Below are 14521 nucleotides of genomic sequence, written 5' to 3'. Positions count from 1 at the left end.
TACCACAAGAACATACAAATGGAATTTTCCATAAATATCTTGCTCCTTTGTCCCAAGTTTTAGAGTAATCTTCACCTCAGATGCCTATTCTTCAATAGACAACTTCGTCTGGCTTTAATCATTCACATTTCATTTAAGTGCAAACCACTTAACTTTTTTAGCTGACCTAAATTAGTGCTCTGCTATCAGCGAGAACCTAATATGGAACACTAACAAATCTAACAAAGACTTAACTCACCTAGCAGATTCGTGTTTCTCCCTAATACCCCGAACTACCCTCATTGCGCCCTAACAGTGCTCAGACGGAATAGCATTCCTGCCTTGTGGGATGCCTTCTCCAAATTTGGGAGGGTGACTTCCTTTATAAAGAGATCTCATGGTTGGTCTCCAGACAAGTCAGAGGTTTTATCTGAGGGTAAGATCTGAACCAAAACTGCATGGTGATGTTACATTTAATAGAAAATGATGCAAATTTCTTCAAAAATTTCATTCATGATAATTCTGTTTTATTTCTTATTGTGTTGCTTTCTTCTGATTTACATCTTTTAAGTATTGGGTTGTTTAGTGATGTAACAAAGATTAAAACTTACCAATCCACATATCTGAACCTTACATTAACAGGTTCTTCTTCAGCCGCCACACCTGGTGCACATCAGGTAAGAGTCATGCTTATTTTCTAATGTTTAAGAACCTTTTCTTTATTTATATCTCAAAACAGTTTTTTATATGATCATATACTAGAAAGCTGTGAGGCAATGTTCTACTATCATAAATACAACGGCTTGATCATAGCATGTCTGATATTGCAAAATTGTACAAACATGGACTTAACGTACCTTATCATCTCCAGACAAGGCAATCATGGCGGACGCTCAGATGGCAGAGTTTGGAGCAGCGGCTCCTTACCTGCGGAAGTCGGATCGAGAGCGTTTGGAAGCACAAACTCGTCCATTTGATATGAAAATCGAGTGTTTTGTGCCTGATCCAGATGAAGAGTATGTGAAAGCTTCAATCATCAGTCATGAAGGTGACAAAGTCACTGTGCTGACTGAGAAAAGAAAGGTAGGCTCAACTAATTGAATACGCATTACTTCTGAAGGAGCATTTTGAGAAAAAGCTATTTTAAAGGGCAGACACTTTCAGTGACAGATAATTCAATGGTAAGCCTACATTTCCAGTGGCACAAGTGGTCACTGAAACATTATGAGAAACAATTTGTAATAACTTAGCTATAGTTAAGTCTAAATTAAAACAATACAAGCAATACAATACAATCTGCACACAATAGCAAATTTGATGCCACTTTACATGATAGTATTATTCTAATGGTATTATTCAAATAATTTTTTCTGCTTCTAACAGACTGTCGCTGTAAAGGAAGCTGACATTCATCCCCAGAACCCACCAAAGTTTGATAAAATTGAAGACATGGCAATGTTCACCTTCCTTCATGAGCCAGCTGTGCTGTTCAACCTCAAAGAGCGCTATGCAGCATGGATGATCTATGTAAGAGCAGACCAGTTCAGAGTCACTTGAGAATACATCCTAATTAGCTTCAATTACTGAACTTTATTTCCCTTTCCCACAGACCTACTCAGGGCTGTTCTGTGTCACTGTCAACCCTTACAAGTGGCTACCTGTGTACAATCAGGAGGTGGTTGTAGCCTATAGAGGCAAAAAGAGGAGTGAAGCTCCTCCCCACATCTTTTCCATCTCTGATAACGCCTACCAGTACATGCTAACAGGTATGGCCAAAGCCAAAGGAGGGGAGGGAGGCAAGGGAGGTGTAGACCTTTGTGAAGGACAGCTTTTTTCTGCACAAATCTCTGGATGAGCATTATACTCTTAAAGATCAATAATATATAATCCATAACTCAAGAATTAGTAACATTGAAGTCTTCTCCATTTCAGACAGGGAAAACCAGTCAATTCTGATCACGTAAGTAAAATTACTTATCTTTTAATATAATTCCTTAGTTAATTAAATACTTCATGTCATTTTAAAGATTTAAACCATTTATTTTTCTATGTTCTATGTTACTATAGTGGAGAATCTGGTGCAGGAAAGACTGTAAACACGAAGAGAGTCATTCAATATTTTGCAAGTATTGCAGCTGGTGGCTCAGCAAAGAAAGATGGGTCAGAAAAAAAGGTAAGTGTCATTTTCACATGTCATCTGTTTCTACATTAATTAAGACTGATTGAAAAGATACTGAAACATTTACTGTTTCATTACAGGGAACCCTGGAGGATCAAATCATCCAGGCTAATCCTGCTTTGGAAGCTTTTGGTAATGCAAAGACCATCAGAAATGACAACTCCTCAAGATTTGTAAGCTTCAGCATTGAACATTTATGTAAACTTTTAGTGAACATATAAATTGTAATCCAAATTACATTTCGGCTAATGTATAGCATGCATCACATATATAGTGTGAGAACACCCTCTGCTGGATAAACCAAAATGATATAAAGAGAACATAGGGTTGACAGATGGCAGACTGATCAGATCCTGAGCCATCATAAATGTAATAGTATATCTTTAGTATTTATATAATTATGGTATAAAACATTCAAATAAGAACAAAAAAATCCTTAAATTTAATGTCAGACATTATTGCAATTAAAGGTTTTTGAATCAAGTACTGAGTGTTTCTCAACACATTTTAGGCATTAGGTATTTATAAGCCATTCTGATTCATTTTCAGTAGCTTACACAATTATTAATGCATTCATTGTGTTTAATTTCATAATGTTATAATTTTTCAATTCTTTAGGGAAAATTTATCCGAATTCATTTTGGTGCCAGTGGCAAGCTGGCCTCTGCTGACATTGAGACATGTAAGAATTCATTCCATTTTTTTTAAATATGAAGACTCTTGTGTTACAAAAACACTAAAGGTCAAAGACTAACATTTAATTCTTTAATATAAATATCAGATCTTCTGGAGAAGTCAAGGGTGACGTTTCAGCTTAAAGCTGAAAGGGACTATCACATTTTCTACCAAATCCTCTCTCAGCGGAAACCTGAGCTGCTGGGTGAGACGCAGTAGACATCCCATAATCAAAGGCATTTTACAGTTTTACCACTATAATCTAACGGTACTTTCTCTCTCTTGAAATAGAGATGCTGCTCATCACCAATAACCCCTATGATTACGCTTTCATCTCTCAAGGAGAAACAACTGTAGCCTCAATTAACGATAGTGAAGAACTAATTTCGACTGATGTAAGAGTAAATCGATTTACATCCTTTTTTTCTGTCATTGTAAAGCTCTCATATGAAACTTTTAATTCTGTAAATTTTAGGCAGCGTTTGATGTACTAGGCTTTACTCAGGAAGAGAAAAATGGCATCTATAAACTGATTGGAGCCATAATGCACTATGGCAATATGAAGTTCAAACAAAAGCAGAGGGAGGAGCAAGCAGAAGCTGATGGGACTGAAGGTATGTAGAGTATTATTAGAAAGTAGCAAACTAAATTCAAACTTATCTTATTAATATTGCATTAATTTTACAGATGCAGACAAAGTTGCGTATCTGATGGGCCTCAACTCTGCTGACCTCATCAAAGGTTTATGCCATCCAAGAGTGAAAGTAGGAAATGAGTGGGTCACCAAAGGGCAAAATGTCCAGCAGGTGAGCTGGAGTGTCAGCAAAGAAATTATGCCTATTTATCCATGTAATGCCAAACCATACAAATGCTTCTCTGTGCTCAGGTGTACTACGCTATTGGTGCACTGTCCAAGGCAGTGTATGAAAAAATGTTCCTTTGGATGGTTGTAAGAATCAATCAGTCTCTGGACACCAAACAACCTCGCCAATACTTCATTGGAGTGCTGGACATTGCTGGTTTTGAGATCTTTGATGTAAGTCTTTGTGGATAAATCCTCATGTTGTCAAGTTTAAAATGCATTTTATTGTCTAACTTACATATACTTTCAATTCCTTTCAATTAATTTAAAAACTACAGTTCAACACCTTTGAGCAACTCTGCATTAACTTTACCAATGAGAAACTGCAACAGTTTTTCAACCACCACATGTTTGTGCTGGAACAAGAGGAGTACAAGAAAGAAGGGATTGAATGGGAGTTCATTGACTTTGGCATGGACTTACAGGCCTGCATCGATCTCATTGAGAAAGTAAGTAGTGCTAATGATAAAGCTGTCATACATGAATGGTGCTTTAACTGTTTAACAAGGCTATTTGCTACGTCAGTAACTCAATCCTATCAACTTCTTTATTCAGCCTATGGGCATCATGTCCATCCTTGAAGAGGAGTGCATGTTTCCCAAAGCCAGTGATGCAACCTTTAAAGCAAAGCTTTATGACAACCACCTTGGGAAATCAAACAACTTTCAGAAACCAAGAGCAATCAAAGGGAAGCCAGAGTCTCATTTTTCTCTGATTCACTATGCTGGTACTGTTGACTATAATATCAACAACTGGCTGGTGAAGAACAAAGACCCACTGAATGAGACTGTTGTTGGACTCTTTCAAAAGTCTACAGTCAAGCTCCTGTCAATGCTCTTTGCTAATTATGCTGGGACAGAGACTGGTATGTATCTATGTATGAATCATGTGTGCACAATAAAATCTCATACACACTTATGAGTGTTTTAAGCACTACTGCATTCAAATACCTTGTTTTGACCAGCTCAAGAGAATAGTAAGGGGGGCAAAGGAGGTGGAAGTAAGAAGAAGGGCTCCTCCTTCCAAACTGTTTCTGCGCTTCACAGGGTAATTGAATTACAGACTCAAATTATCATACACAATGAAAAAAAAAATAGATAATGTATACTAATGTTATGAAGCTTGTTTCCAGTGGATCTATGTCAGTATTTTTTAGGTAACTGAAAGTGTTCCTTAACATAAATGAATAGTTTAAATTCTGTGTACATTTTCCAGGAAAACTTGAATAAGTTAATGACAAACCTAAGATCAACTCACCCTCATTTTGTGCGCTGCATCATACCTAATGAGACAAAGATTCCTGGAGTGATGGAGAACCCTTTGGTCATGCACCAGCTACGCTGTAATGGTGTACTGGAGGGCATCAGGATTTGCAGGAAGGGCTTCCCTAATAGAATTCTCTATGGAGATTTCAAACAGAGGTTATTATTATTCTGTGACATTTCAACTCTAAATTCATAGCAACTCTTTCCATTGTTAGAAATGTTCTATACTTATCTACAGGTACCGAATCCTAAATCCTGCAGTCATACCTGAAGGTCAATTCATAGATAGCAGGAAAGGAGCTGAGAAACTCTTGAGTTCACTGGATATTGATCACAATCAATATAAATTTGGACACACAAAGGTGAAAATTTACATGAATCTGAAGAGTGATTTTATATCTATTATTTAATATGAGAGCAAAGATGACAGTGGTCATGTAGTACTGTGAGTAAAATGCATGTTTCTATAATGAATTCTGCTTAGGTGTTCTTCAAGGCTGGTTTACTGGGTCAGTTGGAAGAAATGAGAGATGACAGACTATCTCTAATTATTACTGGTATTCAAGCTAGATCCAGAGGACTCCTTGCAAGGGTTGAGTTCCAGAAGATAGTTGAAAGAAGGCAAGAATTCCACATATTATGCACTGCCTTAACAATTTGCTCACTGTAAGTTTAACTTTGTAATATTTTCTGACATAAAAATGGAATGTCCTCACAGGGATGCCCTACTGGTTATCCAGTGGAATGTCCGTGCCTTCATGGGGGTGAAGAATTGGCCCTGGATGAAGCTATTCTTTAAGATCAAACCTCTACTAAAGTCAGCAGAAGCAGAAAAAGAGATGGCAAATATGAAAGAGGAATTTGCCAAGCTCAAAGAGGCTTATGCTAAATCTGAAGCACGAAGGAAAGAACTAGAAGAAAAAATGGTATCTCTTCTCCAAGAGAAGAATGACCTACAACTTCAAGTCCAAGCGGTCAGTTAATATTTTGTGCCTTTAAAACGTAGAAGTAAATGTGTTTTTGCAGTATAGAAATTACTGAATAGTTTTAACATCATTTAAAAACAGGAGCAAGACAATCTCTGTGATGCAGAAGAGCGATGTGACCAGCTCATCAAAAACAAAATCCAGCTTGAGGCAAAAGCCAAAGAGCTCACAGAGAGACTTGAGGATGAGGAGGAGATGAACGCAGAGCTCACAGCTAAGAAGAGAAAGCTGGAGGATGAGTGCTCTGAGCTGAAGAAAGATATTGATGATCTGGAGCTGACTCTAGCTAAAGTGGAGAAAGAGAAGCATGCTACTGAGAACAAGGTCTGGGATGTCTTTCTACATGATGCATGATTAATTCATTAAGATGGGTTTTGGCCAACAACGCTCTCGATGATTGAAGGAGATTTGATGTTTCAACTCTTTATTCTTCATTCCCACCTCCAGCGTGTTTGTTTATAGCCGCTTAATCTGTTTCTTTCCCAAATTCTTCTCATTATTGTCTAATAAATGAAACGGGTTTAAAAGGAGCTTTTGTGTGGTAGCGAGAGAGAGGCAGACAGCATCCTTCTCCTGAAATACACGGCTGATTTAAAAAGGCTCTGATGTTTGTCTTTTAGCCTGTGTAAAGCTCATTCATTATGTAAGAACACATTTATATTCAAGCCATAGACCTTGAGACCTGAAACCCTCAAACACACACACACACACACACACACACACACACACACACACACACACAGTAATATTGTACAAACACTCAGAACTTAATGTTCTTGTGCAGGTGAAGAACCTGACAGAGGAAATGGCAGCTTTGGACGATATCATCGCAAAGCTAACCAAGGAGAAGAAAGCCTTGCAGGAAGCTCATCAGCAGACACTGGATGACCTGCAAAGTGAGGAGGACAAAGTCAACACCCTCACCAAGGCAAAAGCAAAGCTAGAGCAGCAAGTGGATGATGTGAGTTTTACAATTTACATATACATTTAATATTCTTTTTATAATTAATTATACAAGCAATTTATAATGAATGTTACGAGCAAATGACCATGCAACCAACTGTTGAATTATTTATACCAGTTAGAAGGATCTCTTGAGCAAGAAAAAAAGATCCGTATGGATCTAGAAAGAGCCAAGAGGAAACTAGAAGGAGACTTGAAGGTAACCCAGGAAAGCTTAATGGACCTAGAGAATGACAAACAGCAGTTAGAGGAGAGACTTAAAAAGTAAGTCAAATTCTTCCATTCTTTCACAGTTCAATCTATATACTGTACTGTATATGTTCAAAATTAAGGACTGCGAGCATCTCTTTTTCAATCATAGGAAAGACTTTGAGATCAGTCAGCTCAATGGGAAAATCGAGGATGAACAAACTATTTGTATTCTGCTACAGAAAAAACTGAAGGAACTTCAGGTAACGCGCGCGCACGCACACACAAAGAGCTTATTGAGACGGGAAAAATTAAATGAGACATGAGAGATAACCCTGGCTTATTTATGATAATAGGCACGCATTGAGGAGCTGGAGGAAGAGCTTGAGGCAGAAAGAGCTGCAAGAGCTAAGGTGGAGAAACAAAGAGCAGATTTAGCCAGAGAGCTGGAGGAGATCAGTGAAAGACTGGAGGAGGCTGGAGGAGCTACATCTGCTCAGATTGAGATGAATAAGAAACGTGAAAATGAGTTTCAGAAACTTCGCAGAGACCTTGAAGAGGCCACTCTGCAGCACGAGGCCACTGCTGCCACACTGAGGAAGAAACAAGCCGACAGTGTGGCAGATTTGGGAGAGCAAATAGACAATCTTCAAAGAGTCAAGCAAAAACAACACACACACACACACACACACACACACACACACACACACACAGTAATATTGTACAAACACTCAGAACTTAATGTTCTTGTGCAGGTGAAGAACCTGACAGAGGAAATGGCAGCTTTGGACGATATCATCGCAAAGCTAACCAAGGAGAAGAAAGCCTTGCAGGAAGCTCATCAGCAGACACTGGATGACCTGCAAAGTGAGGAGGACAAAGTCAACATCCTCACCAAGGCAAAAGCAAAGCTAGAGCAGCAAGTGGATGATGTGAGTTTTACATTTTACAACTACGTTTAATATTCTTGATACAAGCAAATGACCATGCAACCAACTGGCATGTTGAATTATTTATACCAGTTGGAAGGATCTCTTGAGCAAGAAAAAAAGATCCGTATGGATCTAGAAAGAGCCAAGAGGAAACTAGAAGGAGACTTGAAGGTAACCCAGGAAAGCTTAATGGACCTAGAGAATGACAAACAGCAGTTAGAGGAGCGACTTAAAAAGTAAGTCAAATTCTTCCATTCTTTCACAGTTCAATCTATATACTGTACTGTATATGTTCAAAATTAAGGACTGCGAGCATCTCTTTTTCAATCATAGGAAAGACTTTGAGATCAGTCAGCTCAATGGGAAAATCGAGGATGAACAAACTATTTGTATTCTGCTACAGAAAAAACTGAAGGAACTTCAGGTAACGCGCGCGCACGCACACACAAAGAGCTTATTGAGACGGGAAAAATTAAATGAGACATGAGAGATAACTCTGACATATTTATGATATAGGCACGTATTGAGGAGCTGGAGGAGGAGCTTGAGGCAGAAAGAGCTGCCAGAGCCAAGGTGGAGAAACAAAGAGCAGATTTAGCCAGAGAGCTGGAGGAGATCAGTGAAAGACTGGAGGAGGCTGGAGGAGCTACATCTGCTCAGATTGAGATGAATAAGAAACGTGAAAATGAGTTTCAGAAACTTCGCAGAGACCTTGAAGAGGCCACTCTGCAGCACGAGGCCACTGCTGCCACACTGAGGAAGAAACAAGCCGACAGTGTGGCAGATTTGGGAGAGCAGATAGACAATCTGCAGAGAGTCAAACAAAAACTGGAAAAGGAAAAAACTGAACTCAGACTCGAGCTGGATGATGTGGTCTCAAACATGGAACATGTTGTTAAGACGAAGGTATTGTTAATACAAGTATTCATCAATAAGAATTTAAATTTGCTTCTTGCTGGAAAGTAATTTTCTTCCTAAATTATATACTTTGTTCAGGCAAATCTTGAGAAGACCTGCAGGTCTTTGGAAGATCAAATGAATGAATACAGAACAAAATATGAGGAAGGCCAGCACTGTATCAATGACTTCACAATGCAAAAATCTAAACTACTATCTGAAAATGGTAAGGCTGTCAAATAACTTTTTTCAATCATTTTGAGCGACAGAACTCCAACAATAATAAAATGCATGATGACATACCCAGGTGAACTTGCAAGACAGCTGGAGGAGAAGGAATCTCTTGTCTCCCAGCTAACTAGAAGCAAGCTGTCTTATACTCAGCAAACTGAAGATCTTAAAAGGCAACTGGAGGAAGAAACTAAGGTGCGAACTGAGTATGAACATTGTCTGATTAATATATAAAAAATGAATTGCATTAATTTTGTTGATCTGCTAAATAACAATGTGTCCTCCTTCAGGTGAAGAATGCCCTAGCTCATGCTGTACAGTCAGCCCGTCATGACACAGATCTGCTCAGAGAGCAGTATGAGGAGGAGCAGGAGGCCAAAGCAGAGTTACAGAGAGGCATGTCCAAAGCTAATTCTGAGGTGGCTCAGTGGAGAACAAAGTATGAAACTGATGCCATACAGAGGACTGAGGAGCTGGAGGAAGCCAAGTAAGATATGTTTCTATTTAGAATTTCATATATATTTGAACTTTTCTTTAAGGTTTAACTTTTCTACTGACAGATAAGCTTTTTGTTTGTGTTATGTTTCTTTTAAAATTGAAGAGGCCACTCTGCAGCACGAGGCCACTGCTGCCACACTGAGGAAGAAACAAGCCGACAGTGTGGCAGATTTGGGAGAGCAGATAGACAATCTGCAGAGAGTCAAACAAAAACTGGAAAAGGAAAAAACTGAACTCAGACTCGAGCTGGATGATGTGGTCTCAAACATGGAACATGTTGTTAAGACGAAGGTATTGTTAATACAAGTATTCATCAATAAGAATTTAAATTTGCTTCTTGCTGGAAAGTAATTTTCTTCCTAAATTATATACTTTGTTCAGGCAAATCTTGAGAAGACCTGCAGGTCTTTGGAAGATCAAATGAATGAATACAGAACAAAATATGAGGAAGGCCAGCACTGTATCAATGACTTCACAATGCAAAAATCTAAACTACTATCTGAAAATGGTAAGGCTGTCAAATAACTTTTTTCAATCATTTTGAGCGACAGAACTCCAACAATAATAAAATGCATGATGACATACCCAGGTGAACTTGCAAGACAGCTGGAGGAGAAGGAATCTCTTGTCTCCCAGCTAACTAGAAGCAAGCTGTCTTATACTCAGCAAACTGAAGATCTTAAAAGGCAACTGGAGGAAGAAACTAAGGTGCGAACTGAGTATGAACATTGTCTGATTAATATATAAAAAATGAATTGCATTAATTTTGTTGATCTGCTAAATAACAATGTGTCCTCCTTCAGGTGAAGAATGCCCTAGCTCATGCTGTACAGTCAGCCCGTCATGACACAGATCTGCTCAGAGAGCAGTATGAGGAGGAGCAGGAGGCCAAAGCAGAGTTACAGAGAGGCATGTCCAAAGCTAATTCTGAGGTGGCTCAGTGGAGAACAAAGTATGAAACTGATGCCATACAGAGGACTGAGGAGCTGGAGGAAGCCAAGTAAGATATGTTTCTATTTAGAATTTCATATATATTTGAACTTTTCTTTAAGGTTTAACTTTTCTACTGACAGATAAGCTTTTTGTTTGTGTTATGTTTCTTTTAAAATGTAAGACGAACAAAAAGTTTTTCTGTTAGTTGGCCAAGCTTCCCCAAACATAAGGTAAAAATATAATAAAATGTCTATCCCTTTCTATTAGGGTGTGCAAGCAAAATGATCTGCCTTAATATTGTTTTGTTTCCTAAAACAGGAAGAAACTGGCTCAACGTTTGCAGGAGGCCGAAGAAGCTGTTGAAGCAGTAAATGCGAAATGTTCATCTCTTGAAAAGACCAAACACAGACTCCAAAATGAGATTGAAGATCTTATGGCGGACCTGGAGAGGTCTAATGCAGCTGCAGCAGCCTTGGACAAGAAGCAAAGAAACTTTGATAAGGTAACCAAACATGGTCCTTGATTTGGGATTATTCTCAAAAATGATTTCTGATTACCTGTGATCCTAAAATCTACTTGCATGAAAAAATGCTTTTAGGTCCTGGCTGAGTGGAAGCAGAAGTATGAAGAGTCACAGGCTGAGCTAGAGAGCTCTCAGAAGGAAGCCAGATGTCTGAGTACAGAACTTTTCAAGCTGAAGAATTCCTATGAAGAATCTTTGGATCACCTGGAGACCATGAAGAGAGAAAATAAAAATCTCCAAGGTAAATTGGCAAAGAATCTTAAAACAAATGATAATAAATATAATAAATAAATATAATAAATAAATAAATGGAAATATTGAAAAGACTTGGAGTGTGGCGGTGGAAGAAGTGTATTTTATATTACCGTAGAGACCTTATCACTAAGGCTGGAGAAAATATGGCAATATGTTGAAATGCAATATTCTTTTAATCTAGAGGAGATTTCTGATCTCACTGAGCAACTTGGTGAGGGAGGAAAGAGCATCCATGAACTGGAGAAAATGAGAAAACAGCTGGAGCAAGAAAAAAGTGAGATTCAGTCTGCTCTGGAAGAGGCAGAAGTAAGTGTTCCGATGCAGCTTTATTCGTTGACTTTTAAACGAATGTTTATGTTTATGTGACTTTACACATAAAAACAATATAAGAACGATGTAGATTTCAGAATTTCAAGCAATTGTGTAAAATAAATTTTCAAGATGCGTATATTAAATACCGTTTTTAATTGTCTTGCAAACCAAGTAACGGATCCCAATCTTCTTTAAAAGGCCTCATTGGAGCATGAGGAGGGTAAGATTCTGCGAGCTCAGCTAGAATTCAACCAAACAAAGGCTGATATTGAGCGCAAACTAGCTGAGAAGGACGAAGAGATGGAGCAGAGCAAACGCAATTTGCAGAGAACCATCGATACTCTGCAAAGTTCTTTGGAGTCAGAAACACGAAGCAGGAATGAGGCCCTCAGAATAAAAAAGAAGATGGAAGGGGATCTAAACGAGATGGAGATCCAGCTTAGTCAGGCAAACAGACAAGCAGCAGAGGCTCAAAAACAACTCAAGAGTGTCCAAGCACATCTGAAAGTAAGACGCACTCTGAAGTAATACTGTGAATCAATGAAGCAAAGAATGAGAGCTTTTGGAGAGTTAAGAGAGTTGTTGAAATGTTTGTCTTAATTAGTTTGCACTCATATTCTAGGATGCGCAACTACAGCTAGATGACTCTCTGAGAACAAATGAAGATCTCAAGGAGAACACTGCGATTGTAGAGAGACGCAACAACCTTCTGCAGGCTGAACTAGAGGAGCTGAGAGCAGCTCTTGAGCAAACTGAGAGAGGCCGCAAGCTTGCAGAGCAAGAGCTGCTGGATACCAGTGAAAGAGTGCAGCTACTGCACTCCCAGGTTTGCGATTGGTTGGTTAGTCTTCATTCTGAACAGATCCATTTATTCAGCTTCTAATTTAATGTAAACATCTCCTTTGTCCAGAATACAAGCCTCTTGAATCAGAAGAAGAAGCTTGAGACTGACATATCCCAGCTGCAGAGTGAGGTGGAAGAGGCAGTGCAAGAATGCAGGAATGCTGAAGAAAAAGCCAAGAAGGCCATCACTGATGCTGCCATGATGGCTGAGGAGTTGAAGAAGGAGCAGGACACAAGTGCTCACCTGGAGCGTATGAAGAAGAACATGGAGCAGACCATTAAGGACCTGCAGCACCGCCTGGATGAAGCAGAACAAATTGCTATGAAGGGAGGCAAGAAACAAGTCCAGAAACTGGAAGCTCGGGTGAGTGGCCTACCATAAACCCCAACAATGTTTTCTGACTATTGCAAGTGGTACTCTGTAAACACGTTTATAATGTGCCAACAGGTGAGGGAGCTGGAGAATGAAGTAGAATCAGAGCAGAAAAAGAGCAGTGAGGCAGTGAAAGGAATTCGCAAATATGAGAGACGTATTAAAGAACTGACCTACCAGGTAAAAAACAACAACAACTAATTTCACTACTGAATACATCTATAGAAAATGTGATGACAAAAACATTCTCATACAACAAGTTCTCAAGTCTCTTTGCTATCATTTGTCTTCAAAGACTGAGGAGGATCGCAAGAATCTGGCTCGTCTGCAAGATCTAGTTGATAAGCTTCAGCTAAAGGTCAAGGCTTACAAGAGGGCTGCAGAGGAAGCTGTAAGTATTAGCCTAAATATCACACTTTTTTTGATAAATCATACAATTCAGTTCAGGCTCTAATCTCAGAACTGCTAATCCTGCTTCATAGGAGGAACAAGCCAACACACATATTAGCAAATTACGGAAAATCCAGCATGAACTTGATGAAGCAGAAGAAAGGGCTGACATTGCAGAGTCACAAGTCAACAAACTGCGTGCCAAAAGTCGTGATGTCGGTTCTAAGGCCAGTAATTAAGCAGACTGATTTATTTTTATTTTTTTTTGCTTGTATGATTCAAACCAATCATATGAAGTTTTAATTTCCCCATTTTTAAAGTATATTTTTGCCACATTTATATACGATTGATTTTTAGAGAACATATGTAATTAAAATATTTTACCACAACTGATAATCTCTCTCTCCTCTTTTTCATACAGAAGGGACATGATGAAGAGTAAAGCTCAAATGGACCTTCTGTGTATCTCCTATGTGTTGTATTAGCTATCCACCTAGCTCTTTTTCAGCCACATAGTAGAATAAAGTTTAATTGCATTCAATCTGTGTTGTGATTGAGTTATTATGTGTTAAATTATATATTAACACTACTTTGTGGGAAAAATACCAACTAATCTTTCATTATATTAAGACCAATTCCCAATTCTCCTTATGGTGGGCGGCCCATTCATGAGTTCCTTCTTGCCTGTTTCTTGGGGAAATCTTATTGAAGCCCGAAGGTTTAGAAGATATTTAGTCAACATCCAACAAGTTTTGAATAAATTAGCGTCCCATTCATTGGTAACTATAAACATTCACTGCGCTATTTAGATTCCCAAATTTCGGTCAAATAAATGCTATTTTTGCAGTGTTCAATACATACAATATGTAAATATTTACATGACTGTAATGGCAGGAGAAAGCAATGTATATGTTGTGGGGGGAAACAAATAAAACTTTACAGTTTTCTGAGAGCTATATATAATCGATATTTGTGTATGTAATGTAATTTGTAATGTATATTGTGTTTATGTATTTGAAATAGTTGAATGGACTGATAAAGGTAGCTGTAAAGTATATTGTGTCTATGTATTTGAAACATTTGAATGGGCCGATAAAGGTAGCTGTAAAGTATTTTGTTGAAGTACAATGTCGTTTTGACCATAATAATGTACCAAATCTAACTCGTAAAAATATTACAGTAGTACAGAAAATACTATACATACATTTATAGGCGAAGTCGAACTCTGTGACGCCA

At 38.4% G+C, this 14521-nt stretch overlaps 1 protein-coding gene across 2 annotated transcripts; it reads left to right on the top strand.

The window, feature by feature from the left end:
- The first annotated feature begins 621 nt into the window (after nucleotides 1-621).
- LOC107680223 (myosin-6) lies at nucleotides 622-14230 on the top strand. Of its 2 annotated transcripts, XM_016476020.1 has the most exons (39): nucleotides 622-656; nucleotides 851-1062; nucleotides 1363-1506; nucleotides 1589-1745; nucleotides 1912-1939; nucleotides 2047-2152; nucleotides 2239-2331; nucleotides 2777-2840; nucleotides 2940-3038; nucleotides 3125-3228; nucleotides 3309-3447; nucleotides 3521-3639; nucleotides 3720-3869; nucleotides 3974-4144; nucleotides 4251-4560; nucleotides 4660-4742; nucleotides 4911-5116; nucleotides 5199-5322; nucleotides 5445-5581; nucleotides 5679-5934; nucleotides 6028-6270; nucleotides 6731-6907; nucleotides 7028-7173; nucleotides 7271-7361; nucleotides 7455-7658; nucleotides 9762-9947; nucleotides 10038-10164; nucleotides 10246-10364; nucleotides 10460-10656; nucleotides 10908-11091; nucleotides 11188-11353; nucleotides 11549-11673; nucleotides 11878-12186; nucleotides 12302-12505; nucleotides 12590-12886; nucleotides 12971-13075; nucleotides 13191-13286; nucleotides 13378-13512; nucleotides 13707-14230. In XM_016476020.1, exons 2-39 carry the CDS (start codon nucleotides 862-864, stop codon nucleotides 13725-13727), a joined length of 5823 nt encoding a protein of 1940 aa, XP_016331506.1. In that variant the 5' UTR covers nucleotides 622-656; nucleotides 851-861; the 3' UTR covers nucleotides 13728-14230. The 2 variants fall into 2 exon arrangements, with proteins under 2 accessions (XP_016331506.1, XP_016331507.1); XM_016476021.1 differs by lacking the exons at nucleotides 7455-7658; nucleotides 9762-9947; nucleotides 10038-10164; nucleotides 10246-10364; nucleotides 10460-10656 and adding exons at nucleotides 8547-8936; nucleotides 9027-9153; nucleotides 9235-9353; nucleotides 9449-9645.
- Nucleotides 14231-14521: the final 291 nt, after the last annotated feature.

Source organism: Sinocyclocheilus anshuiensis, unplaced genomic scaffold (genome assembly GCF_001515605.1).
Source record: "Sinocyclocheilus anshuiensis isolate Anshui unplaced genomic scaffold, SAMN03320099.WGS_v1.1 scaffold821, whole genome shotgun sequence".
Classification (NCBI taxonomy): Eukaryota; Metazoa; Chordata; class Actinopteri; order Cypriniformes; family Cyprinidae; genus Sinocyclocheilus; species Sinocyclocheilus anshuiensis.
The sequence above is the reverse complement of the archived record's forward strand: the minus strand, read 5'-3'. Positions and strand labels throughout refer to the sequence as shown.

Coding starts and splice junctions, on each gene's coding strand:
- LOC107680223 (XM_016476021.1), top strand. CDS start 862: ATGGCGGACGCTCAGATGGCAGAGTTTGGAGCAGCGGCTCCTTACCTG. Junction 3,229..3,308: donor AAGAACTAATTTCGACTGAT/GTAAGAGTAAAT, acceptor TGTAAATTTTAG/GCAGCGTTTGATGTACTAGG. Junction 7,174..7,270: donor TTAGAGGAGAGACTTAAAAA/GTAAGTCAAATT, acceptor TTTCAATCATAG/GAAAGACTTTGAGATCAGTC.